The sequence below is a fragment of the Muscardinus avellanarius genome (assembly GCF_963383645.1).
Source record: "Muscardinus avellanarius genome assembly, chromosome: 12".
NCBI lineage: Eukaryota > Metazoa > Chordata > Mammalia > Rodentia > Gliridae > Muscardinus > Muscardinus avellanarius.
Window position 1 is genome coordinate 5,722,071 of NC_137798.1, and position 25,408 is coordinate 5,747,478.

The window sequence follows — 25,408 nt, forward strand, 5'->3', positions numbered from 1 at the left end:
GGTTCCATTCCCAGTACTACCCCCCAAAAAAATTGGTATGCGGGGGATAATCTTGTATACATCATTTATCATAAGCGTGTGTATTCAGAATAAAGTTATGGAAGAACTACCATGTCAAAAACATACCCACTTATACTTTTGATATTTTTTTTTAACTTTGGTACTGGGGATTGAACTCAGGGGCATTCTACCTCTGAGCTATACCCCAGCCCTATTTTGTTTCTTTTTTTAATTTAAAAACAGGGTCTCACTAAGGGTGGGGCTTGCTAAGTAGCTGAGACTGGCCATGAACCTGGATCCTCCTGTCTTGTACTGAGATTACAAGTGTGCACCACCACTCTGGCAAGAGATAGTATTTCAGTATGGCTTTAATTTGCATCTCTCTTATTTTGAAACTGTAAATTTTGTTTTTTTGTTTTTGTGGTACTAGAGATTGAACCCAGAGACATTCTACCTCTGAGTTACATCCCCAGCCCTATTTTCTTTTTATTTTGAAACAGGGTCTTCCTAGGTTGGTGATTGGCTCACTACTTGCTGAGGCTGTCCTCAAACCTGTGATCTCTCTGATCCCAGCCTCTGAAGTGCTGGAATTACAGGCATGCCCTACCATACCCGGCTAAAAATATATATATTTATAGCCACTTACTCTTCCTATTCTTGGACCTTTTTTTTTTTAAGTTATTTGGTCTTGTTGATATAGAGGAATCTTTTATATATTAGAAAATGAGTTATTTATCATATAAGTTGCAAATACCATTTGCTAGTTGTTTTTTAATTTTGCTTATAGTGTTTTTTTTTGGTCAGATTAAAAAAACTTGTATAATGTTGAATTTATCAACATTGATTTTTTTTTTTTTTTTTTTTTTTTTTGGTGGTACTGGAGTTCCTGGAAACCCTTCTACCTCCGGGCTACACTCCCAGACCCATTTTATATTTTTATTTGGAAATAGGGTCTATTAACCCAGCGAGGCTGGCTTCGAATCCGCCTGATCCTCCCGTCTCTGCCTCCCAAAGCGCAGGCATTACAAGTGTGTGCCACCATGCATGGCAATATTGATAATTTTTAAATGCAGATTGTCTCCTTAAATTTGAATGTTTTTATATAGTTTTTCTAAATGAGTAAATATTTTTGTGAGAGTTCAGGATTACAGTGAATTTTGATAAGGCTGGAATATGAGTATTTTGACCAAGTTAAAAATGATTAGAATGAATAGATATTCCAGAATGATTATCTTTACAGTGATTGGAAGAAGGGTATAAGCTAGTCAGGTGTGCAGTGTTGCATACCTGTAGTCCTGGTACTTGGGAAACTAAGACAGGAGGATTTTTTTGTTCTGTTTTGTTTTGTGGTACTTGGGATTGAACCCAGGGGCATTCTACTTTTGAGCTACACTCCAAATCTACTACTTTTAGTCTTTTTAATTTGAAACAGGGTCTCACTATGTAGCTGAGGCTGGCTACAAACCTGTGATCCTCTTTGTCTCAGCCACCCAATACTGGGATTACAAGCATGCACCATCATGCCTGCTGATCACAGGTTTTGAGGCTAGCCTCAGCAACTTAGTGAGATCCTGTCTCAAAATAGAAAGTGAAATAGGTTGGGGTTGTAGGTTCAAAGTAGAATGCCCCTTGGTTCAATCCCCAGTTCCCAAAATAAATAAGTACATCAATAAGTACAAAGAAGGGTATAGCGATGTTTTAAAATTTAGGAGTGTTTTGGGATCACATAATCATCTTTGTACTTTGGTTTACAAAATAAATAATTGATTAAAGTTTTTTTTGTTTTGGTTTTTTGTTTTGTTTTTGTTTTATTTTGCTTATTTTTAGGAGGGGAAGGCCATTGTGACTATGTGGTGACCACAGTTACCTTACTACTGAATTTCCCACTGGAATCATGGAGGAGAAACAGCAGATTATATTGGCTAATCAAGATGGTGGGACAGTGACAGGAACAGCACCTACCTTCTTCGTCATCTTAAAACAGCCAGGAAATGGCAAAACTGATCAAGGAATTTTGGTTACTAACCGGGAAGCCTGTGCTTTGGCTAGTAGGGTGTCATCAGCAGGAAAATCTAAAGGGAAGATTTGCCTTCCAGCTGACTGTACCGTGGGAAGAATTACTGTCACCCTTGATAACAATAGTATGTGGAATGAGTTCCATAATCGAAGCACAGAGATGATTCTGACCAAGCAAGGAAGACGGATGTTTCCTTATTGTCGATACTGGATAACAGGTTTAGATTCCAATTTAAAGTACATCCTTGTCATGGATATATCTCCTGTGGATAATCATCGTTACAAGTGGAATGGACGGTGGTGGGAACCCAGTGGGAAGGCTGAGCCCCATGTTTTGGGGAGGGTTTTTATTCATCCCGAATCTCCTTCTACAGGTCATTATTGGATGCATCAACCAGTATCTTTCTATAAACTCAAACTCACCAACAACACACTGGACCAAGAAGGGCACATTATCTTGCACTCTATGCATCGATACCTGCCAAGGCTTCATTTGGTGCCTGCAGAAAAGGCTACAGAAGTGATACAGTTAAATGGTCCTGGTGTCCACACTTTTACCTTCCCTCAGACTGAATTCTTTGCAGTAACAGCTTATCAGAACATTCAGATAACCCAGTTGAAAATAGATTACAATCCATTTGCCAAAGGCTTTCGGGATGATGGTTTGAATAGTAAGCCCCAGAGAGATGGAAAACAAAAAACCAGCTCCGACCAAGAAGGGAATAGTGTTCCTAGTTCTCCTGGTCATCGGGTTCGACTTTCAGAAGGTGAGGGGTCAGAAATACAGCCAGTTGATTTTGATCCTATACCGAGGGGTCATGAAACATCAGGCAAAAATTTGGAGAAACCTCCCTTTACTGTAAAACAAGACTTTATTGGTTTCGTGGATTCTGATTCAGCACTTGATGAAGTTCCTCAGTTGAAGCAAGAGATTTCTGAAAGGTAGGTTATAGTTTTTCTGTTCTTAGAAATAAAAGATTGAGATGGGCCAGGTTTTAGATTTAACACATTGGTTTTTGTGGGATGCTATAGACATTGACAAATATAAGACACTGTAAAATAGGCCACAACTGCTTTTACGTTCTGTGACATGACTTCCTATCATTTGGGTTCAGGATCCAGAATTGTATAAAATTGGATAATTTATCAGGATGGAGATAATTTATTCATATGTATGTATGTATGTATATATGTATGAATGTATGTGTGTTTTTAGTATTTATTGTGATACTGGGGATTGCCAGCCTGATTTTATTTTTTTCTTTCTTTCTTTCTTTTTTTTTTTTTTTTTTTGGTGGTACTGGGGTTCCTGGAAACCCTTCTACCTCCGGACTACGCTTCCAGACCTATTTTATATTTTTATTTGGAAACAGGGTCTCTTAAGACAGTGAGGCTGGCTTCGAACATGCGCCATCCTCCTGTCTCCGCCTCCCAAGCACAGGGATTACAAGCGTGCGCCACCACGCCTGGCTTATTTTTTTTTTTTTGAAACAGGCTCTCATTAGGTTGATGAGATTCTCACTAATTGCTGAGGCTGTTCTTGAACCTGTGATCCTCCTGTCTCAGCCTTCCAAGTACTGGGATTACAGACATGTGACACCATGCCAAGCTCTATTTATTTTTTTTGTTTTTGTTTGTTTTTTGTTTTTGGGTGGTACTGGGGGTGGAACCCAGAAGCTTTCTACCTCCGGGCTATACTCCCAGACCTTTTTTATATTTTATTTGGAAACAGGGTCTCACTAAGTTGCTGAAAGCCTCACTAAGTAGCTGAGGCTGGCTTCGAACCCGTGCGATCCCCTGTTTCAGCCTCCCAAATGTGGGGATTACAAGCGTGTGCCACCACACCCGGTTTATTTATTTGTATTTAGAATGATTATTGGTAATATATAGATGACTCTTGATAATTGAAGAGATAAAATATCCCAAATCATAACTGAAATAAATTATCCCAAAGAGGTACAAAACAGATTTAAGGTAAACTTATTTTTATCTAATAGTTATGGAATTAGAGCCCTGTGGAATCTTAATCCATGCTTTACCTAACTAAAAAATAAGCTGAAGCTGGGCGTGGTGGTGCACACTTGTAATGCCAGCATTTGTGAGGCTGAGACTGGAGGATCGCGGTTCTCAGACAGCCTCAGCTACTAGTGAGGCCCTCTGCAACTCAGTGAGATCCTCTTTCAAAATAAAGAATAAAAAATAGAGCTGGGGCATAGCTTGGAGGTAGAATGCCCCTGGGTTCCACATCCAGTACCGGAAAAGCAAAAAACAAAACTTGAGGATTCCTACATATTAAAATAGCTTGCTTGATGTAGCCAGGAATGGTGGCTGATGGCTGTAATCCCAGCACTGGGAATCTGAGACGGGAAGATGCAGGTTCCAGGCTAGCTTTAGCAGCTTGGTGAGCCTGTGTTTCAAAATAAAGAGGGCTGGGGTATAAGTTGGAAGCAGTATGCTTCCGGGTTTATAAAAAAAGCCTTAATGTATTGTTCATCTTTAAAAATTAATTCTGTATTCTGAACTGTTGTACCCTTTGACCAACATCTCTTTGTTGCCCCGAGTCCTGGTGATCATAATATCCTCTGGGTCCATGTATATCATTCCAAGTAATAGGATTTCCGTGTGTGTGTGTGTGTGTGTGGGGGGGGGGATACTGGGTATTAAATCCAGGGGCATTCTACCTTAGCTATACCCCTATGCCTATATGTATATATTTTTTGTTTATTTATTTATTTTGTGAATGGGGGATTGAACCTAGGGGCATTCTACCTCTGAGCTACACCCCCAGCCCTATTTTTTATTCCTTATTTTGAAACAGTGTCTCACTGAGTTGCAAAGGGAATCACTAAGTAGCCGAGGCTGTCTGCAAACCCAGATCCTCCTGTCTCAGCCTCCCAAACTCTTAGATTACAATAGTGTACCACCATGTCCAGTTTATTTTTATTTTGAAACAGGATCTCCCTAGGTCAGTGAGTCACAGTACTTGCTGAGGCTGTCCTTGAAACTGCACTCTTTCTCTCTGCTTCCCAAGTACTGGGATTACAGGCGTGCAGCACCATGTCTGGCTTTTTTTTAAAGGATGAGTAATAATACCTGTTGTAAAAATATGTGCGAGCCGAGTGAGTGCATGTAATTCCAATTTCTCTGGAGGCTGAGGCAGGATTGCAAATTTGAGGCCAGCTGTGGTAATTTAGCATTACCTTGTCTCAAAATAAAAAATAAGGCTGTGGATATAGCTCCGTGATAGAGCACTCCTGGGTTCAATCCCCACTACTGCCCTCCCCCCAAAAAAGATTGTGTGTGTATGCATGTCAGGTTTTGGGAGTTTTCTGAACTTAGAGTAGATGTGAAGATTATACCTTGAGGATTTTTAGCCCCAAAAGCTCCAGTGGCTGAAATACTCTGAAACCAAAAACATTGAGGGTCTGCTGGTCCTAAAAAATAATTATGGATTATTTCAGGTTTTGGATTTTTGGGTTAGGGATGTTCAACCTGTATCACATTTTTTTAAATTCATTCCTCTATCAGCAAATATCTTTGTTTGCATATCTTTAAATTTTTTTTCCTTTCAGTACTGAGGATTGAACTCAGGGACATTCTATCTCTGAGCTACAACCCACCAACCCCATTTTATTTTTTGTTTTGAAACATGGTGTCACTAGGGTGCTGAGATTCTCACTACTTGCTGAAGCTGTACTCAAACCTGCCATCCTCCTGTCTTCAAGAACTAGGATTAGAGGCATGTGCCACCATGCCTGGCTTGTTTCCATATCTTAAATATTGTGAATAACAGTGCTGTTTCTTGATGTTTCAACAACCTTTCCTTCTTTCCTTCTTTCCCTCCTCTCTTTCCCAGGGCACTAGAGATTAAACCCAAGGGCATTCTGCCTTTGAGCTATACCCTTACCCCCCTCCCCTTTTTTTTTTGTTTTGAAACAGGGACTGGCTTAAGTTACTGAGTTCTTCCAGTTGTTGAGGCCTTTCTGCAAAACTTCATCCTCTGCTCTGAGCCTCCCCATTACTTAGATAACAGGTTTTTTTTGTTCTGTTCCTTTTTATTTTTTGTCTTGCAGCAGTACTGGGACTTGAACCCAGGGGCACTCTACCTCTGAACTACACTCTCAGCCATGTATGTATGTATGTATGTATGTATGTATGTATGTATATATATTTTTGTGGTACTGGGGATGGAACTCAGGGACATTATACCCCTGAGCTACATCCCTAGCCCTATTTTTTATTTTTTATTTTGAAACAGTTGTGGAGAACCTCACAAGTTGCCAAGTGTAGCCAAGAACCTTAGATCCTCTTAGCCTTCCAAATACTGGGATTACAAGCATGTGCCAACCACACCTGGTTTACACCATTAGCCCTGTGTGTCTATTTATCTATAGTGGAGATGGAACCCAGGACCTTATACCTCTAGGCTATACTCCAGTCTTATTTTCTTCTTTTTTATTTAGAAACAGTTGCTAAGGCTGTTTTGAATCTTTAATTCTCTTGTCTCAGCCTCCCAAATAGTATTGGTATTACAGGCCTGCACTATCATGTCTGACTTATTTTTTATTTTGAATCAGGGTTTCACTAAATTGTTGGGGGGCTCTCGTGAGTTATTGAAGCTGGCCTCAAATCTGTAATCTTTCTGTCTCAACCTTCAAAGGACTGAAATTACAGGCATGCACCACCACACCCGATTTACATCTACGTTTATCAGAAGTCCCAGTCTACCTCTTTTCCTTTACCTTCTGTTTAATACTTGTTTGTATCTTATTAACAAGTACACTAGTTTTTCATTTCTTTTTTTCCCCTTTTGGCGGTACTGGGAATTGAATCAAGGAGCAGTCTACCTCTGAGCTACATATCCAGCCCTTTATTTTTTTGTTTTGAAGCAGGGTCTCATTAGGTTGCTGAGAGTCTCACTACATTTCTGTATCTGTCCTACAACCTGCGAGCCTTCTGTCACAGCCTACCACGTACTGGGATTACTAGCGTGCTCCACCGTGCCTGGTCTAAAGAGTCTTGCCAGGTTGTTGCAGTTCTTTGCTGGCCTCCATCTTCCGGTCTCAGCCTTCCAAGTTGTGGGGTTTTTTGTAGTTGCAACTAGTGGGTGGGTGGGTGGGTGGATGGATGGATAAATGGATGCCTACATGCCTGCCTTTCTTCCTTCTTGGGAATGGACCCCGGGGACATTCTACCTTAAGCTACTTCCCTTGCCCTTTTATTTTGGAAAAGGGTTTTTGCTAAGTTGCAGAGGCTTGCCAGGAATCTGGTTCTCTTCTCTCTGCTGCCTAAGGAATGGAATTACAGGCCTGTGCCACTGTGACTAGCTGATGCCATCTTTAGTATTTGATTTTCCAACCATAGTTCAGTCATCTTGATCACATGGCATGATTAAGTTTTTAATCAGACCCAGGCATGGTGGCACATGCTTGTAATCCCAGCATTTGGTAGACTGAGACAAGGAGGATCGTGGTTCGAAGACAGCCTCAGCTACTTAGTGAGGCCCTCTGCAACTCAATGAGACCCTGTTGCAAAAAAAAAAAAAAGAAAAAAATAGGGCTGGGGATGTAGCTCAGAGGTAGAATGCAAAAAAAAAAAAAGTTGATCACCTATTGTTGTTACTTTTCTTTTGGCTAGGGTGAAGTTTAGAACTGCTTAAAAGGATAGTGCTCTACCACTGACCTTTATCCCCTCCGCTTTTTCATAGTATCACATTTTACTAACTTAAATTTTTTTTTTTTTTTGCGCGTTTGGGGATGGAACCCAAGGGGCATTCAACCTCTGAGCTACACCCTCTGCCCTATTTTTTAAAATTCTTTATTTTGAAACAGGGTCTCACTAAGTTGCGAAGGGCTTCACTAAGTAGCTGAGGCTGTCTGCGAACCGCCATCCTCCAGTCTTGGCCTTCCTGATGTAGGGATTACAAGCATGCACCACCACGCCCGGCACATTTTACTAACTTTCTTGTTGGTTGTGGCTTGGATTTCTTCCAGTTTATTGGGCTGTTATGAATAGTGCATTCATGAACGTTCTAGCTTTGGTGCACAGGTAAGTGCATTTCTGTTGAGCATATTCCTAGAAATGGAGTTGCTTGGTCATAGGGTATGCATGTGTTCAGCTTTAGTAGATATTACCACATAGATTTCCAGAGTGATCTATTGCATTATATTAGGGATTGAATCCAGAGGCATTCTTTCTCTGAGCTATACCCCCTGGCCTTTTGATTTTTTGCTGTGTTGCTGAGGCTGGCCTTGAACCTGTGATCCTCCAGTTTCTGCCTCCCAGGTACTGGGATTGTAGGTGTTAGGATAAGCAGCCCAGTCATGCCAAAGATGGCGCCTCTTTGGCTTCTCTTCCGGATTGTGCTGACTACCTCATAGCCAGCCAAAGGGGGCCACAGGATGCCCAACAACCAGGTCCCTGATAACACACTCACTGGGGTATGAACCATCCAATCAGTAAACGCCCCATACTTTGTGTGATCTTCCGCTGTGAGCGGAATCCCCCTTCTCCCAGCTGCCTGATATAAAAGGGAGCTGGGCTGTCTTAAAGCTTTTGCTTACTTGCTTGCTTGCTTGCTTATCTCCGGCTGGCCTTGGGTCTTTCGCAGAACCTTCAGGTGTGAGCCACCACACCTGGCTTACCATGTGCGTTTTTTACTAACTGACTACACATCTGGAGATTTCCATAATCTCCCTTAGGTTTACTGATTTGCTAGAGTGACTCTTAGAATTTAGGAAAGCACTATGATTAGAATTTCAGTTTTATTATAAAGATTACAGATTAGAGCCAACCCACCGAAAAGTTTTATTGGGCAAGGTATGAGAGGGTTTCAAATGCACAGGTCCCTTCACCTCATGGAAACATACTGAATGCATTACCCTTCTGGCACAATGATGTTTTCAACCAGGAATAACCTCCACTAAGCTTTATTTTTATTTTATTTATTTATTTATTTTATTTTATTTTATTTTATTTTTTTGGTGGTACTGGGGTTCCTGGAAACCTTCTACTTCCGGACTACACTCCCAGACCTATTTTTTTAAAAAATACTTTTTGTTTGGAAACAGGGTCTCTTAAGCCAGCATGGCTGGCTTCAAACGTGCACGATCCTGCTGTCTCCACCTTCCAAGGAAGGGGATTACAAGCGTGCGCCACGTCTGGCTTCCACTAAGCTTTATTGTTCAGTTTTTGTTTGGGCCTTGTTTTGTGGATATAATTGATTAAATCATTGGCCCCAGTTATTCAGGAGTGGTGAGGTACCCCCATAGCCCTAGCTACTCTGGAGGCTGAGGCAGGAAGATTCAAGTTTGAGGACATCCTGGGCAATTTAGCAAGATACTATATCAAAATAAAAAGTAAACATGGCTAGGGATATAGCTCATTGTACCTGAGTTCCATCCCTTGCATCCCCAGTATGGGTGGTAAGGTGGGGGTGGGTGGGAGGTGGATGTGATTGAACTCTATCTCCATTCGCCCTCTTTTCCTTAGACATGTCTCAAAGTCTCAGTCTTCTCAGCCTGGTATGGTGCACATATCTGTAATCCCAGTACTTGAAAGTTTGAGATAGGAGGATTGCAGGTTGGAGGCTAGTCTCAGTAACTTAATGAGACCCTATTTCAAAATAAATAATAAAATAAAGCTTGATTGTATCTCAGAGGTAGAATGCTTCTGAATCCACCCCAGTACCTCCCCCTTAAAAGTCTGTCCTTGAGTCAGGTGTGGTGGCACACGCTTGTAATCCCCGCGCTTGGGAGGCTGAGACAGGAGGATCGCACAGGTTTGAAGCCAGCCTCAACTACCAAGTGAGGCTCTCAGCAACTTAGACCCTGTTTACAAAAAAAATTGGTCTGGGAGTATAACCCAGAGGTAGAAATCCTCTGAGTTCCATCGCCAGTGACACACACACACACACACACACACACACACACACACACACCACCAAAAAACAAACAAAAACTGTCCTCTACTCATACTGTTGTTCTTTTGGGTGACCATTCTCATCTTGAACCTATGTAGAGGCCCATCGAGAGTCAGTTTATTAGTATGAACTTGGGTGTGAGCCAGTAGGTTCATGAATAACAAAGGCAATTTTGTGTGTGTGTGTGTGTGTGTGTGTGTGTGTGTGTGTGTGGTACTGGGGGTAGAACCCAGGGGCTCTCTACCTCCGGGCTATACTCCCAGACCTATTTTATACTTTATTTGGAAACAGGGTCTCACTAAGTTGCTGAGAGCCTCACTAAGTAGCCGAGGCTGGCTTTGAACCTGCGCGATCCTCCTGTCTCAGCCTCCCAAGCGCGAGGATTACAAGCGTGCGCCACCATGCCTGGCTACAAAGGCACTTCTGTTACTAAGGAAATTTAAAATATTTTAGTTCTATGCCAGGAACCTTGGACAAAGACCAAACAAATTCATTATTATACAATAAGTACATATACATAATTTTATTATTCATTTACTTATTTGATGCTGGGATTTGAACCAAGAGGTGAGTATATATCATACCTACAACCCCATTCCTTTTTATATATTTATATCCTATACTGCTGAGCGAAGTGTTGTACTATAAATGCATTTTCTATTTTCTTTCTTTGTGTAGGATTGGACCTAGAGGCATTCTACCTCTGAGCTACACCCCAGCCTCATTTTATTTTTATTTTGAAACAGTCTTGCTAGGTTGATGAGAGTCTCATAACTTGCTGAGGCTGTCCTTGAACCTGTGATTCTCCTGTCTCAGCCTCCTAAGTACTAGGATTACAAGCATGCACCACCATGCCTGGCTGAATGGGTTTTCTTTTGTACAAAATGTGAATACATTTTGTTTTGTGGTAGTTGTTTTGTGGTAGATAATTATTGCCTTATCTTTAAGCATTCCTTGGTTTTCTATATACGTAGTGCTAACTCTTCCTAAAATCCTTTTTTTTTTTTTTTTTTTTTTTTGGGGAATGGAACCCAGGGCATTCTACCTCCATGCTACATTCCCGTCCCTATTTTTTATTCTTTATTTGAAACAGGGTCTACTGAGTTTCATAGTGCCTTACTACGTACCTGAGGCTCTCTGCGAACCCAGATCCTCCTGTCTCAGCTTCCTAAGTGCTGGGATTACAAGCATGTACTACCATGCCTGGCTCCTTCCTGAATTCTTAAGTAAAACCTGAGAACGTCCCCCGCCCCCAAAACTGGGGATAGAACCCAGGGGCATTCTATCTCTGAGCTATATCCCCGCCCTATATTTTATGTTTTATTTTTGAAACAGGGTCTCACTAAGTTGCAGAGGGCCTCACTTAAGTAGCTGAGGCTGGCTGCGAACCTGTGTGATCCTCCGTCTCACTAGGATTACAAGTGTGCTCTACCATGCTTAGCTCAGACAGCTTATTTGTTCACATAGACGCACTCACTTTCACACTCTTTTTTCCTCTTATCTTTTTTTTTTTTTTTTTTTTTTGCCTTATCGTGGATGGAACCCAGGGGCATTGTACCTCCTAGTTACACCCCCAGCCCTATTTTTTAGCCTTTTTATTTTTTGAAACAGGAGCTCACTGAGTTAGGAAGTTCCTTGCTAAGTAGTAGCTGAGCTGTCAGGTTAAATTTAGCTGGGTGTGGTGGTGAGCACTTGTAATCCCAGTACTTGGGAAGCAGAGACAGGAGGATTGCTTGCTAAGCTTGCTGCCAGCCTTATCTACTTAATGAGGCTCTCTGCAATTTAGTGAGAACTTATTTCAAAATAAATAAAAAATAAAAGTAAAAAATAAGTAAACATATTGGGCAGAGGCTGTAGCTCCAGAAGTAGAATGCCTCTGGTTTCAAATTCGGTACCAAAAGGAAAAAAAAAGATAGCTTTAGTAATAAAAGTAATGGATTTGAAAGTGCTTGGCTTATTGATTATGTAATTAAATTGCCCTTGCTAAGCCAGCCATGCTGGTGCATGCTTGTAATCCCAGCATTTGGGAGGCTGAGACCTGAGGATCGAGGTTCGCGGGCAGCCTCAGCTACTTAGTGAGGCCCTCTGCAACTCAGTGAGACCTGGTTTCAAAATAAAGAATAAAAAAGGGCAGGGGGTGTAGCTCGGAGATCAAATGCCCCTGCCCAGACCTGCAAAATAATAAATAGCCCTTGCTTGTATTCCTGTACCTCAGCCTTCAAATGTGTGTGTGTGCGCGTGCACATGTGTGTTTTATACTGGGGATTGAACCCAGGAACATTCTACTTCCAAGCTGCAGCCCCAGCCTTATTTTTTATTCTTTATTTTGAAATGGTCTAAGTTGTGGAGGGCCTTAACTAAGTAGCCAAGGCTGCTAGTGAACCTGCAATCCTCCTGTGTCAGCCTCCAAGCACTCGGATTGCAAGTGTGCACCACTATGCCTGGTTTCACAAGGGTTTAAAAATATATTTTTGGCCCTGGGCATGGTGGCGCACACTTGTAATCTCCGGTGCTTCGGAGGCGGAGACAGGAGGATTGCGCAGGTTCGAAGCCAGCCGCGCTGGCTTAAGAGACCCTGTTTCCAAATAAAAAATATAAAAATGGGTCTGGGAGTGTAGCCTGGAGGTAGAAGGGTTTCCAGGAACCCCAGTGCCTGATGGGAGCCTGATGTTGTGGGACAGGCTTTTAATCTCAGTATTTGGGAGGCTGAGACAAGGATTGTGCAGATTCGAAGCCAGCCTCAGCTACTTAGTGAGGCTCTCAGCAACTTCCAAATAAAATAAAAATAGGTCTGGGAGTGTACCCCACAGGCAGAAGGCCCCTGGTTTCATCCTCAGTTACCACTACCACCACCACCACCACAACATACTCATGTATAAAAAATATATACATACATATATATATATATATATATATATATATATATATATATATATTTTGTGTGTGTGTGGGAGGGAAGTCTTTGAAATCTGGCTTTCCTAGTTTTAAATGGAGGATTGCTTTTTAGGTTACTTTAGTTTTGTCTTTTTCTTAAGATAACATTTTTACAGTTTTATTTTTTAGATGGCTAATTGGGATGAAGAAGAAATAATGTTTTTTAAATGAATTATACACAATGTGTCTGAGTCACATATACTTACCTTCAACTACTATTATTTTGGAAGAATAAGTGGCAAAATCTTTACATTGAATGTGAAGTTTTCAATTTTAAAGTTGAAAAATCATCTGACAATAACACTGTGAATATATTAAAACACTGTATATTTTAATTTAAGATGTATAATGTGGTTAAGGTGTTAAGTTTTATGTTATGTGAACTTTATTTTTTACAAACTATGAATTTGGTGAATGCTCTGAAGGGCTCACTTTTTTTTTTACAAAAAAGAAAATCAGCTGACAATTTAAAAACCCTTTTCTAAGCCAGGCGTGGTGGCACACGCTTGTAATCCCTGCGCTTGGGAGGCTGAGACAGGAGGATCCCACAGGTTCAGAGCCAGCCCCAGCTACTTAGTGAAGCTCTCAGCAAGTTAGCAAGACCCTGTTTCCAAATAAAATATAAAATAGGTCTGGGAGTATAGCCCAGAGGTAGAAGGCCCCTGGGTTTCACCTCCAGTACCACCGAAAATAAATAAATAAATAAATAAATAAATAAATAAATAAATAAATGAATCCCTTTCCTAGTTGATAGCTATTCCTAATTGTAATGGGATCATGTTTTTCCTTTATTGGCAGCTATAATGTATGGGCTTTCAAAAATTTGATTTTCAGTCAGTGTTAGCTGACTTTCAAAGTTGAGTTCATTTGAGTAATACCTAAAGGAAAATAAATGTTATTTTCTTGCAGTTTTTTTTTTTTTTTTTTTTTGTGTGTGTGTGTGTGGTGTTACTGGGGTTCCTGGAAACCCTTCTATCTCCGGGCTACACTCCCAGACTTATTTTTTATACTTTTTATTTGAAAACAGGGTCTCTTAAGCCAGCGCAGCTGGCTTCGAACCCGCGCAATCCTCCTGTCTCTGCCTCCGCCTCCCAAGCACCATGCGCCACCATGCCCGGCCTATTTTCTTGCATTTTGATGTAATGATAAGAAAAAAGTTTATAAGCCAGGCATGGTGGCACATGCTTGTAACCCCAGCATTTGGGAGGCTGAGACAGGAGGATCGTGGTTCACGGACAGCATCAGCTACTTAATGAGGCCCTTTGCATCCCAGACCCTGTTACAAAATAAAGAATAAAAAAATAGGAGTAATGGTGGAGCTTCGAGGTAGAATGCCCCTGTGTGCCACCACCAGTATTGCAAAAAAAAAGATGAAAAATGTAAAAGTTTCTATAAAGCTCACAAATTGCTTTTTAGAATCTTGTTAGGTTATGTATAATGTTTTTGAGAAATGGCTGGTGAAATCTGATGGATAACTTATGTTTTCAGAAACTTTTTTCTTCTTTGAGTCTTGTTATGGATAGTTCTGTACTTTTTATTCCTTTTCTTTTTCTCTCCAGTCTTGTTGCCAACAATTTTGATGATGACTCCCGTATTGCCTCACCATTAGACCCAAATGGAAACTTCAATGTTGTCATTAAAGAGGAACCTCTAGATGATTATGACTATGAACTCGGTGAATGCTCAGAAGGGCTTACTGTGAAACAGGAAGAGACAGATGAAGAAACGGATGTATATTCAAACAGTGATGATGATCCTATATTAGAGAAACAACTAAAGAGGCACAACAAAATTGATAATCTAGAAGCTGATCATCTATCTTCTAAATGGCTGCCAAACAGCCCATCAGGTGTTGCGAAAGCTAAAATGTTTAAATTCGATACTGGAAAGATGCCAGTAGTCTATTTGGAGCCCTGTGCTGTTACAAAGAGTACGGTGAAGATTTCTGAACTTCCAGATAACATGCTTTCCACATCTCGAAAGGATAAATCTTCTATGTTGGCAGAATTAGAGTACTTGCCTACATACATTGAAAATTCCAGTGGGCCTGGCTTCTGCTTAGACAAGGAATCAGAAAATGGTTTTAGAAAACATTCACCAGATCTCAGAGTGGTACAAAAATATCCCTTGATTAAAGACCCTCAGTGGAAATATTCTGATATATTTGATAGCATTAGCTCAGAAAATATACTTGACTCTTCAAAGGGTTCGTCTGAGGACCCATTTTCAGGAAAAGAGGACATGGGCAGAAAGCGAACAACTATGGTTAAGATCACAGCTGCCTCAAAAACTGTTAATGCTAATCAGAATGCCTCTTCAACTGTCCCTGGGAAGAGAGGAAGGCCTCGGAAGCTCAAATTTTCTAAGGCAGGGCGACCATCTAGAAATACAGGAAAGTCTTTAACTTCTGCAAAGAATACCCCTGTAGGCCCTGGGAGTGTCTTCCCTGATGTGAAGCCTGATCTAGAAGATGTTGATGGTGTTCTCTTTGTTTCCTTTGAATCAAAGGTAAGATTGTAATTTTCAACATTCTAAGTCAAGTTAGTTATTTTTGAATTGTATATTGACTGATAACTAATTTAGAATCTAGTTTTGTGAATGCATTCATTTGTAAAGGGGATGTGTATGTGAGAGAGAGAAGAGGGAGGGAGGGGGGGGAGAAAGAAATGGAGCCCTGTGCTGTCAAAAAAAAGTATGGTGAAGATGTTTGTTTAACAGGCAACATTTAGGATATTTTGTTTGAACAAGACTTTGAAACTACTATGGCTGGGTACTTAGGAGGCGGAGATAGGAGGATTACAGGTTCCAGGCCATCTTCAGCAACTTATCAGAACCCTGTTTCAAAATAAAAAATTAGGCATGCATGGTCCAATCCCCAGTACTGCCATACATAAAACATAAGTACATAGATTCATTCATTCATACATATATACATAATTACTATGCCTGGCTGGCATGATGGCACATACCTGTAATTCTAGCTACCAGGGAGGCTGACAAAGGAGGATTACAAATTCAAGGCCAGGCTGAGCACTTTGGTGAGATCTTGTCTCAAAAAAAAAAAAAAAAAAAAAGGTGATGTGGTGGGGGTGTATCTTAGTGGTAAAGCTCTTGCTTAGCATGCATGAGGCCCTGGGTTCTCACCAGATCTCAGAGTGGTTCTCTGACCATAAAATAAAGGCTGAAGAATACATGAAAAGTTCATTTATGCTTTTGGAACACCCTAGCCCTTTCACCCTCACACTCTTATCATTAGGAGTACTTTTGGAGAACCAAATATTAATAGTATTACAGACTCTACTATTTTATACATTGATAATCATTTCTGATTTATTCTACTCCCACTCTCCAACAAGATTACTTTTCCTTTTTATTAGTGTGTGTGTGTGTGTGTGTGTGTGTGTGTGTGTGTGGTAGTGGGGATTGAACGCAGGGCATTCTACCTCTGAGCTATACCGCCCAGCCCTATTTTATTTTTTATTTTTATTTTTTGGTGGTACTGGGGTTTCTGGAAACCCTTCTTCTGCCTCCCGGCTACACTCCCAGACACCTTTTTTTATATTTTTATTTGGAAACAGGGTCTCTTAAGCCAGTGAGGCTGGCTTCGAACCTGCGCGATCCTCTTGTCTCTGCCTCCCAGGCGCGGGGATTACAAGTGTGCGCCACCACGCCCGGCTTATTCTTTATTTTGAAACAGGGTCTCATAAGTTGTAGGAGGCCCTCACAAGTTTCTAAGGCTGGCCACGAACCTGGTATCCTCTTGTTTCAGCCTCCTAAGTTACTTGGATTACAAGCGTGTGCCACTATTCCCTGCTCAGATTACTTTTCTTTTAGATTTTTATGGTAGTTCAGTTTTTCTAAATTGGATAAGCATAAGATATTATATATTTAATTTTTTCCTTTCTTGTTGATTGCTTGAATAAGCTATCTTTATTTTGATTCGAATAATCAGCGTGCAAATTAGCATAAGTACAGTTTGAAGTTAACTGAGTCTGATAATTTACTATTTTTACTTTTTTTCTTCCTATTTTTGGTTTGTGGCCTTGCTGGGGTTCAAACCTGGTGCTTCAGGCATGTTAGGCAAGTGTGCTACCACTGAGCTACATCTCCAGCTCTTGATTATTTATTTATTTTTTGGTGGTGCTGGGGTTCCTAGAAGCCCTTCTACCTCTGGGCTACCACTCCCAGATCTATTTTATACCTTTTATTTGGAAACAGGGTCTCTTAAGCCAGCGGCACTGGCTTTGAACCTGCGCCATCCTCCTGTCTCCACCTCCCAGACATGGAGATTATAAGCCTGTGCCACCACGCCCAGCCAGCTCTTGATTATTAATGTAATGTAGAACATTTAGGAAATATCAAAAAGTATGAAAAAATTGCTTCTACTGTATCTACTGTATAAATTTAGAATTACCATTTTATTTTATTTATTTTTTGTACTACTGGGGATTGACCAGGGTTATTTTACCTCCGAGCTACACACCCAGCCCAATTTTATTCTTTTTATTTTTTATTTATTTTTTATTTGGTGGTACTGGGGATGGAACCCAGGGGCATTCCATCCAAGCTACATCCCCAGCCCTATTTTTTCTTTTCTTTTTTTTCTTCTTTTGAAATGGGCTCACTGAGTTGCAAAGGGCCTCACTTAGTAGTAGCTGATGATGTTTGTGAAGATCCTTCTGGCTCAGCCTCCTAAATGCTGGGATTACAGGCATGCGCCACAACATCCGGCTTATTCTTTTATTTTGAAACTGGGTCTCACTAAATTACTGAAGTTGGCTGCAAATCTGCGATTCTCCTGTCTCAGCCCTCCTAACTACTGGGATTACAAACCTGTGCTACCACGCCCATCTCTTAGAGTTATTGTTTTAAACATGGTGGTATTTTCCTGTTTTAAAATTTTATTTTTAAATTTTTATTTTCTTTAAAATATTTAGAAGTGATAGAAACTACATCTTATTTTTATTTTTAATATATAGGAAGCTCTAGACATTCACGCAGTTGATGGGACAACAGAAGAACCCTCTAATCTTCAGACATCAACCACAAATGACCCAGGTAGCATGTAATAATATAAACAGATGTATTTTTGGTTTGGCTTTAATAATGAAGTATGAGACTTTTATACTTCTGTTGTATGAAATACTGTATTATTTGTTATACGAGTAGGCTGCAGAGCAAGAATTTCCCAGTTGGAAAAGGAATTGATAGAAGATTTGAAGTCCTTACGGCATAAGCAGGTGATACATCCAGGTCTCCAAGAAGGTAATAGTCTCTGCTCTTTATTTTCTGGCTCTTCTCCATCTCTTCCATCCTTTTATCCCCACCAGTACTGGGGATTGAACCCAGGGCCCCATGCTTGCTATGCAAATGCTCTTACCACTGACCTGTCCCTGTGTAACCTTTCCATCTCTGTATGAGAGGATTTTACCTCTGGCTAAATATTGCCTGTCATTTCCTGGTTGGCTGAGATTTGTTCTCTTTTTTTCCTTCACTGTAGACATTTCGGTCAAATCTGTGATCTTTATCAAATGGATAGTCTAAAGTCAAATGCTTAAGGAAAATGAAGCAGGCAACAAAATAAAGTTAGTGTGAGTTTGAGGTGGGGTAGAGCTTGTTTCTGGGAGGTTGGCGCACAAGAGCATCTTCTATAAAGAGAGAACAAGCCAAGTGTGGTGGCGCACGCTTGCAATCCCAGTGCTTGGGAGGCTGAGACAGGAGGATCGTACAAGTTTGAAGCCAGCCTCAGCTACTTAGTGAGGCTCTCAGCAATTTAGTGAGACCCTGTTTCCAAATAAAGTATGAAATAGGTCTGGGAGTGTAGCCCGGAGGTAGAAAGCCCCTGGGTTCCACCCCCAGTGCCACAAAAAATAAAGAGACAAATCACTGGATTGTTGTATTTTGGGAATTTGGGCCCAGTGGTTTTCGTTTTTTTTCTTTTTTTGCATGGTGCTGAAGATGAAACTCAGGGGTCTTCTACCTCTGAATTATACTCCCAGCCCTATTTTATTTATTTTTAAATTTTGAAACAGGTCTTGATAAATTGCCAAGAGCCTCACTGAGTTGCTGAGACTGAGACTGGCCTCCAATCTGCAGTCCTCCTGTGTTAGCCTCTCCCAAGTACTGGGATTATAGGAATGCCCCATTACACCAGGCTCCAGTGAGACTTTTGTACTTCTCTTGTATGAATATTTTATTATTTGTTATATGAGTAGGCTGCAGAGCAAGAATTTTCTAGTTGAAAAAGTTTTCCTTTTCCTTTTCTTTTTTTTTTTTTTTGGTCAGAACTCTGGGGATTGAACCCAGGGGTATTCTACCGCTGAGCCATAACCCCAACCTTATTTTCCTATTTTTTTATTCTTTATTTTGAAACAGGGTCTCACTAAGTTGCAGAGAGCCTCACTAAGTAGCTGAGGCTGGCCGTGAGCCTGTAATCCTCCTTTCTCAGCTTGCCAAATACTAGGATTACAAGCATGCACTACCATACCCGGCAAGTCTTCCATTTTTCTCTTTTTATGGTACTAGGAATGGAACCCAGGGTTTTCTACCTCTGGTCTATACTCCCAGATCTATTTTATATTTTCTTTAGAAACAGGATCTCACTAAGTTGCTGAGTTCCACTAAGTAGTGGAGGCTGGCTTCGTATCTGTGCGATCCTCCTGTCTCAGCCTCCTAAGCGCTGGGATTTCAAGCGTGCGCCATTACGCTCGGCTTTAGCCCTATTTTTTTATACTTTATTTTGAAATAGGGTCTCACTCAGTTGCAAAGGGCCTCACTAAGTAGCTGAGGCTGTCCAGGAATCACATCCTCCTGTCTCAGCCTCCCAAATGCTGGGATTACAAGCGTGTGCCACCACTCTTGGCTCTCTCAATTTTTTTATAGTGGCAACTCAAGTTTTGTTTTTTGCAGCTAACTCAAACCTTTTTAGGGAAGGGGATATAGGGAATTAAACCCAGGGTATCCTACTTTTGTGTGTGTGTGTGTGTGTGTGTGTGTGTGTGTGTGTGTGTGTGGTACTGGTGAAGGAATCCAGGAGCTTTCTACCTCCGGACTACACTCCCAGACCTATTTTTCTATTTTATTAGAAACAGGGTCTCACAGCCTGGCGTGGTGGCACACGCTTGTAATCCCAGCATTTGGGAGGCTGAGACCTGAGGATCGTGGTTCAAGGACAACCTCAGTTACTTAGTGAGGCCCTCTGCAACTTAGTGAGACCCTTTTCAAAATAAAGAATAAAAAACAGGGTATGGGGTGTGGAGGTTGAATGCCCTTAGGTTCCATTCACAGACCTGCAGAAAAAAAAAAGAAAGAAAACAGGGTCTCACTAAGTTGCTGAGAGCCTCACTCAGTAGCTGAGGCTGGCTTCGAAGCTGTGCTATCCTCCTTTCTCGGCCTTCCAATTGTTGGGATTGCAAGAATTGGGTATTCTACCTCCAAGCTACACCCTCTGCCCTATTTTTTATTCTTTATTGTTATTATTATTATTTTTTTTTGGTACTAGGGGTGGAACCCAGAGGCTTTCTACCTCCAGGCTATACTTCCAGACCTATTTTATATTTTATTTTGAAACAGGGTCTCACTAAGTTGCTGAGAGCCTAAATAGTTGAGGCTGGCTTTGAACCTTTGTGATCCTCTTGTCTCAGCTTCCCAAGCATGGGGACTATAAGCGTGGACCACTACACCTGGTTTATTCTTTATTTTTAAAACAGGGTCTCACTAAGTTACGGAGGGTCTCACTAAGTAGCTGAGGCTGGCCACGAATCGTGATCCTCTGGTCTTGGCCTCCTGGATGCTCTACTTTTTGTTCTTTATTTTGAAACAGGGTCTCACTTAAGTTGCAGTGGGCCTAAGTAGCTGGCCTTGAACCTGGATCCTTATATCTCAGCCTCCCAACTACTGGGATTACAAGTGTACACCACCATGCCTGGCTTGCTGCTGACTTTTGTGTGTGTGCATGGTACTGGGGTTCCTGGAAACTCTTCTACCTCTGGGCTATACTCCTAGACCTGTTTCATATTTTTTATTTGGAAACAGGGTCTCTTATGACTTCGAACCTGCGTGATCCTCCTGTCTCCACCTTCCAAGCACAGGCATTACAAGCGTGTGCCACCACGCCTGTCCCTGCTCAGACTTTTAAAAAAATATTTGGTACTGGAGAGTTACCCTAGGGGTATTCTGCTTCTGAGCTATACCCCAACCCTTTTTAAAATTTTTTTATTTTGGCTGGGCGTGGTGGCACATGCTTGTAATCCCCGCACTTGGGAGGTGGAGACAGGAGGGTCACGTAGGTTCGAAGCCAGTGAGGGTGGCTTAAGAGACCCTGTCTCCCCCCCCCCCCAAAAAAAAATAGGTTTGGGAGTGTAGCTGGAGATAGAAGGGTTTCCAGGAACCCCAGTACCACCACCAAAAAAAAAAAAAAAAAAAAAAAAAATTGCTTTGAAATGGGGCCTTGTTAGGTGAAGGGAGTCTCACTATTTGCTGTCAACTGTCCTCAAACTTGTGATCCTCCTGCCTCAGCCTCCCAAATAACTGGGATTACAAGTATGTGCCACTATGCCTGGCATCAGACTTGCCCTATTTATTTTTATTTTGAAACAAGGCCTCACTAGGTTGATGAGAGTCTCACTTCTTGCTGAGGCTGTCCTCGACCTATTTCTTTTTTTCTTTTTCTTTTTTTTCTTTTGGTGGTACTGGGGTTCCTGGAAACCCTTCTACCTCTGGGCTACACTGCCAGACCTATTTTTTATATTTTTTTTATTTGGAAACAGGGTCTCTTAAGCCAGTGAGTCTGGCTTCGAACCTGTGGGATCCTCCTGTCTTTGCCTCCTGTGGGATCCTCCTGTCTTTGCCTCCCAAGCACGGGGATTACAAGCGTGTGCCACCACGCCCGGCTATTCCCAGATGTATTTTATACTTTATTTGGAAACAGGGTCTCACTAAGTTGCTGAGAACCTCACGAAGTAGCTGAGGCTGGCTTCGAACCTGTGCAATCCTCCTACCATGCCCAGCCCAATTTTTTATTTTGAAGCAGGGTTTTATTAGGTTGATGAAAGTCTCACTACTTGCCGAGGGTGTCCTGGAACCTGTGATCTGTCTTAGCATTCCAAGTACTGGGATTACAGGTGTGTGTCACCAAGTTATTAGTGATACCATGTTTCAAAGCAAAAAAAAATAAAATAGGACCTGGGGGGTTGTAGCTTGGGGGTAGAATGCCCCTGGTTTTAATCATCTCCTCTGCTGCCCCCCACCAAAATTTTTTTTTGTTAGGAAGAGTTTTCCTCCTTGTCACATACTGAGAATTGAGGATTGAATCCAGTGGCATTCTACCTCTGACCTACACTCCAGCTATTTTTTTTTTGTGTGTGTGTGTGTGTGAAACAGAGTGTAGCTGAGCATGGTGGTGCACACTGGGAGACTGAGACAGACAGGAAGAGCATGGGTTTGCAGCCAGCCTCAGCTATGTAGTGAGGTCCTCTGCAACTTAGTGAGAACTAAAGAACAAAAACTAGGGCTGGAGGTGTAGCTCAGAGATAGAATGTCCTGGTACAACAAAAGAAGAAAAAAGAAACAAGGTGTCCCCATGTTTTTGAGGCTGTCCTTGACTTGTTATTCTGTCTCAGCTTCCTAGGCTTTGGACTACATGCATGTGCCACCATGCCTGGCTGAGGATTTTTTTTTTTAAAGATATACTTTGTGTTCTCTGTTTTATCAGCTATTTAGGCATTTATATCACTATCAACACCTTGACATATTTTAGTGGATACTTTATATTCCAGTGGGTTTGACTAGAGCAGTTTTTTGTCATGTGTTATCATCTCAGGTGAATCTACCTTTGCATGGGTTGCATCTAAAGGTTTTCTCTTTTTCAGTTGTATCTTTATGAGTCTTTTTCATAATGGTGTTACAGTACATACCCCCTTACCTCAAACATTCTGTTTTTATATACTGCATGCCTAGAATAGGAATCCAAAGATTTTCCCTCCTTTTGTGTTTTCATCATCGTGGTCCATGATGTCAGCTGAGGTTATATATACAATGAAATCAAACTGACAGGATGGGGACAGATTATTCTACTGTTTTTCTAGATCTTTTGAATTGCACATCAGCTCTGGAACTGATCACTTCAGTTTGTAAGTTGCCTGTGCGGTTTACAGTATTTCCAGCTCTGTGATCATCGGTGATTTCATATTTACCAGTGTGACTGTGCTTTATCAGAATTAGAAGCTGTATAGTGACTTTGAGGTACAGCCTAGTGAGAACTTGGTCTTTGCTTCTTTTTGACATTTTTTATGATCTTGAGAACACCAGGCAGGTTATTCATGCACACACCATTGTGGTGGCACTTAAAGATGACTGAAAGGGTACAGGAGGGGCCAGTCCATGGATGGAGTTAGGAGTAAACCCCCCACCCACCCGGTACTGGAGAGTCCAACCAGGGCCTCACATGTTAGGTACGCACTGAGTTATACCCCTGCCCTTTGTTCAGAATTTTTATTTTCGTTGGGCATGGTGGTGTACTTGGAAGGTTTAAGGCAGGAGGATCACCGATTGGCTGCTAGACTAGCTACTTAGGCCCTCGCAACTTATGGAGATTCTGTTTCAAAAATAAAGAATAAGCCATGGCGTGGTGGTACATTCTTGTAATCCCAGTACTTGGGAAGCCAAGACAGAAGAACCATAAATTCAAGGCCAGTCTTAGCAACCTAGCACACTCTTGGCAACTCAGCAAGATCTTTTGTAAGACCTTGTTTCAAATTAAAAAATAAGGTAGGCATGGAGTTGCATGTTTGTAATCCCAGTGCTTGGAAGGCTGAGACAGGAAAATTGCAGGTTCATGGCCAGCCTCAACAATTTATCGAGGCTCTGTAAAATAATAAAATAAGTTGGGCTTGGTGGTGCACGCTTGTAATCCCACCAAGAGGCTGAGATAGGAGGATCTCAGGTTCGAAGCCAGACTCAGCAACTTAGGTCCTCCATAACTTAGTGAGACGCTGTTTCCAAATAAAATCAGGCTGGGGGTATAACTTGGAGGTAAAATGCCTCTGAGTTTAATTGTCAGTACTTAAAAAGGAATAAAATAGGGCTAGGGGTATAGCTCAGAGGTAGAATGTCCTAGTACAACAAAACATAAAATAATAAAAAGCGCTGGGCGTGGTGGCACACACTTGTAATCCCCATGCTTGGGAGGCAGAGACAGGAGGATCACGCAGGTTTGAAGCCAGCCTCACTGGCTTAAGAGACCCTGCAAATAAAAATATAAAAATAGGTCTGGGACTGTAGCCCAGAGGTAGAAGGGTTTCCAGGAACCCCAGTACCACCGGGGAAAAAAAAATAGGGTTGGGGTTATGGCTCTAAGGTAGAGTTAGCCCCAGGGTTCAAGACTCATTATCAATAAGTAAAAAAGGAAGCCGGGCGTGGTGGCACATGCTTGTAATCCCTGTGCTCCGGAGGCTGAGACAGGAGGATCGCACAGGTTCGAAGCCAGCCTCAGCTACTTAGTGAGGCTCTCAGCAACTTAGTGAGACCCTGTTTCCAAGTAAAATATAAAATAGGTCTGGGAGTATAGCCCTGAGGTAGAAAGCCTCTGGATTCTACCCCCAGTACCACTAAAGAAAAAAAAAAAGTAAAAAAGGAGTAGCCCCTATGACTGACTGCATTGTTTAGTGGTAGAATGCTTACCTAGCATGTGTGATATCTTGTGTTTAATCCCTAGTACTGCAAAAAGGAAAATCTTCCAAACTGTATTAGGGGGTGGTGCCTGTAGTCCTAGCTACTTGGGAGGCTGAGGTCAGAGAATCACTTGAGTTTAGATATTCCAGACCCTGTATCAAAAAAAAAAAAAAATAGAGCTGGGCACTAATTGGTGCATGCTTGTGATCCCAGTACTTGGGAGGCAGAAACTGGAGGATCACAGTTTTATAGCCAGCTTCAGCTACTTAGGCCCTCTGCAACTTTATGCACCCTGTTTACAAACAATAAGATAAGGCTTGTGGTATACCTCAGAAATAGAATGCCCCTGAGTTCAGTCTCTAGTTCTGGGGGAGTGGGGAAGAGTAGATGATGAGCTGGGCACGGTAATGCAAGTCTGTAATCCCAGTACTTGGGAGGCTGAGACAGGATGATAGCAGGTTTGAGGCCAGCCTTGGAGTCTTAGTGAGACTGTTTCTAAATAAAAGGGGTGGTGATATAGGTGATAGAGCTCAGAGGTATCACACTCCTGGATTCAAAGCCCTTGTGTCTGTCTCTTTCTCCCCCTTCCCCCACAGAGTAGGTTATGAATAGCATATAATATGGTGAAACATAGCAAAAGCATTTAGGAAAGTATGATTTAGGTGTTTTTTTTTTTTTTTTTTCAGCACTGGGGATGGAACCCAGGGGCATTCTACCTCTGAGCTACACCCCCTGCGATATTTTTTATTCTTTATTTTGAAACTGGGTCTCACTAAGTTGTGGAGAGCATCACTAAGTAGGTGAGGCTATCTGCTAACTGCAATCCTCTAGTCTCAGCCTCCCGAATGCTGGGATTACAATTGTGGG

At 41.6% G+C, this 25,408-nt stretch overlaps 1 protein-coding gene across 9 annotated transcripts in view; it reads left to right on the forward strand.

The window, feature by feature from the left end:
* Positions 1 to 1,879: 1,879 nt before the first annotated feature.
* MGA (MAX dimerization protein MGA) overlaps positions 1,880 to 25,408 on the forward strand; it is a gene marked incomplete at both ends in the record, with an annotated part of 79,327 nt that continues 55,798 nt past the window's right edge. For 4 of the 9 annotated variants that reach the window (XM_080707255.1, XM_080707257.1, XM_080707259.1 and 1 more), the window contains 4 exons: positions 1,895 to 2,958; positions 14,431 to 15,379; positions 17,851 to 17,936; positions 18,048 to 18,136. In XM_080707255.1, coding sequence (XP_080563381.1) covers positions 1,895 to 2,958; positions 14,431 to 15,379; positions 17,851 to 17,936; positions 18,048 to 18,136 — 2,188 coding nt within the window. Of the gene's footprint in view, positions 2,959 to 14,430; positions 15,380 to 17,850; positions 17,937 to 18,037; positions 18,137 to 25,408 lie in introns of all 9 variants that reach the window. The other 5 variants (XM_080707254.1, XM_080707256.1, XM_080707260.1 and 2 more) reach the window with 3 other exon arrangements.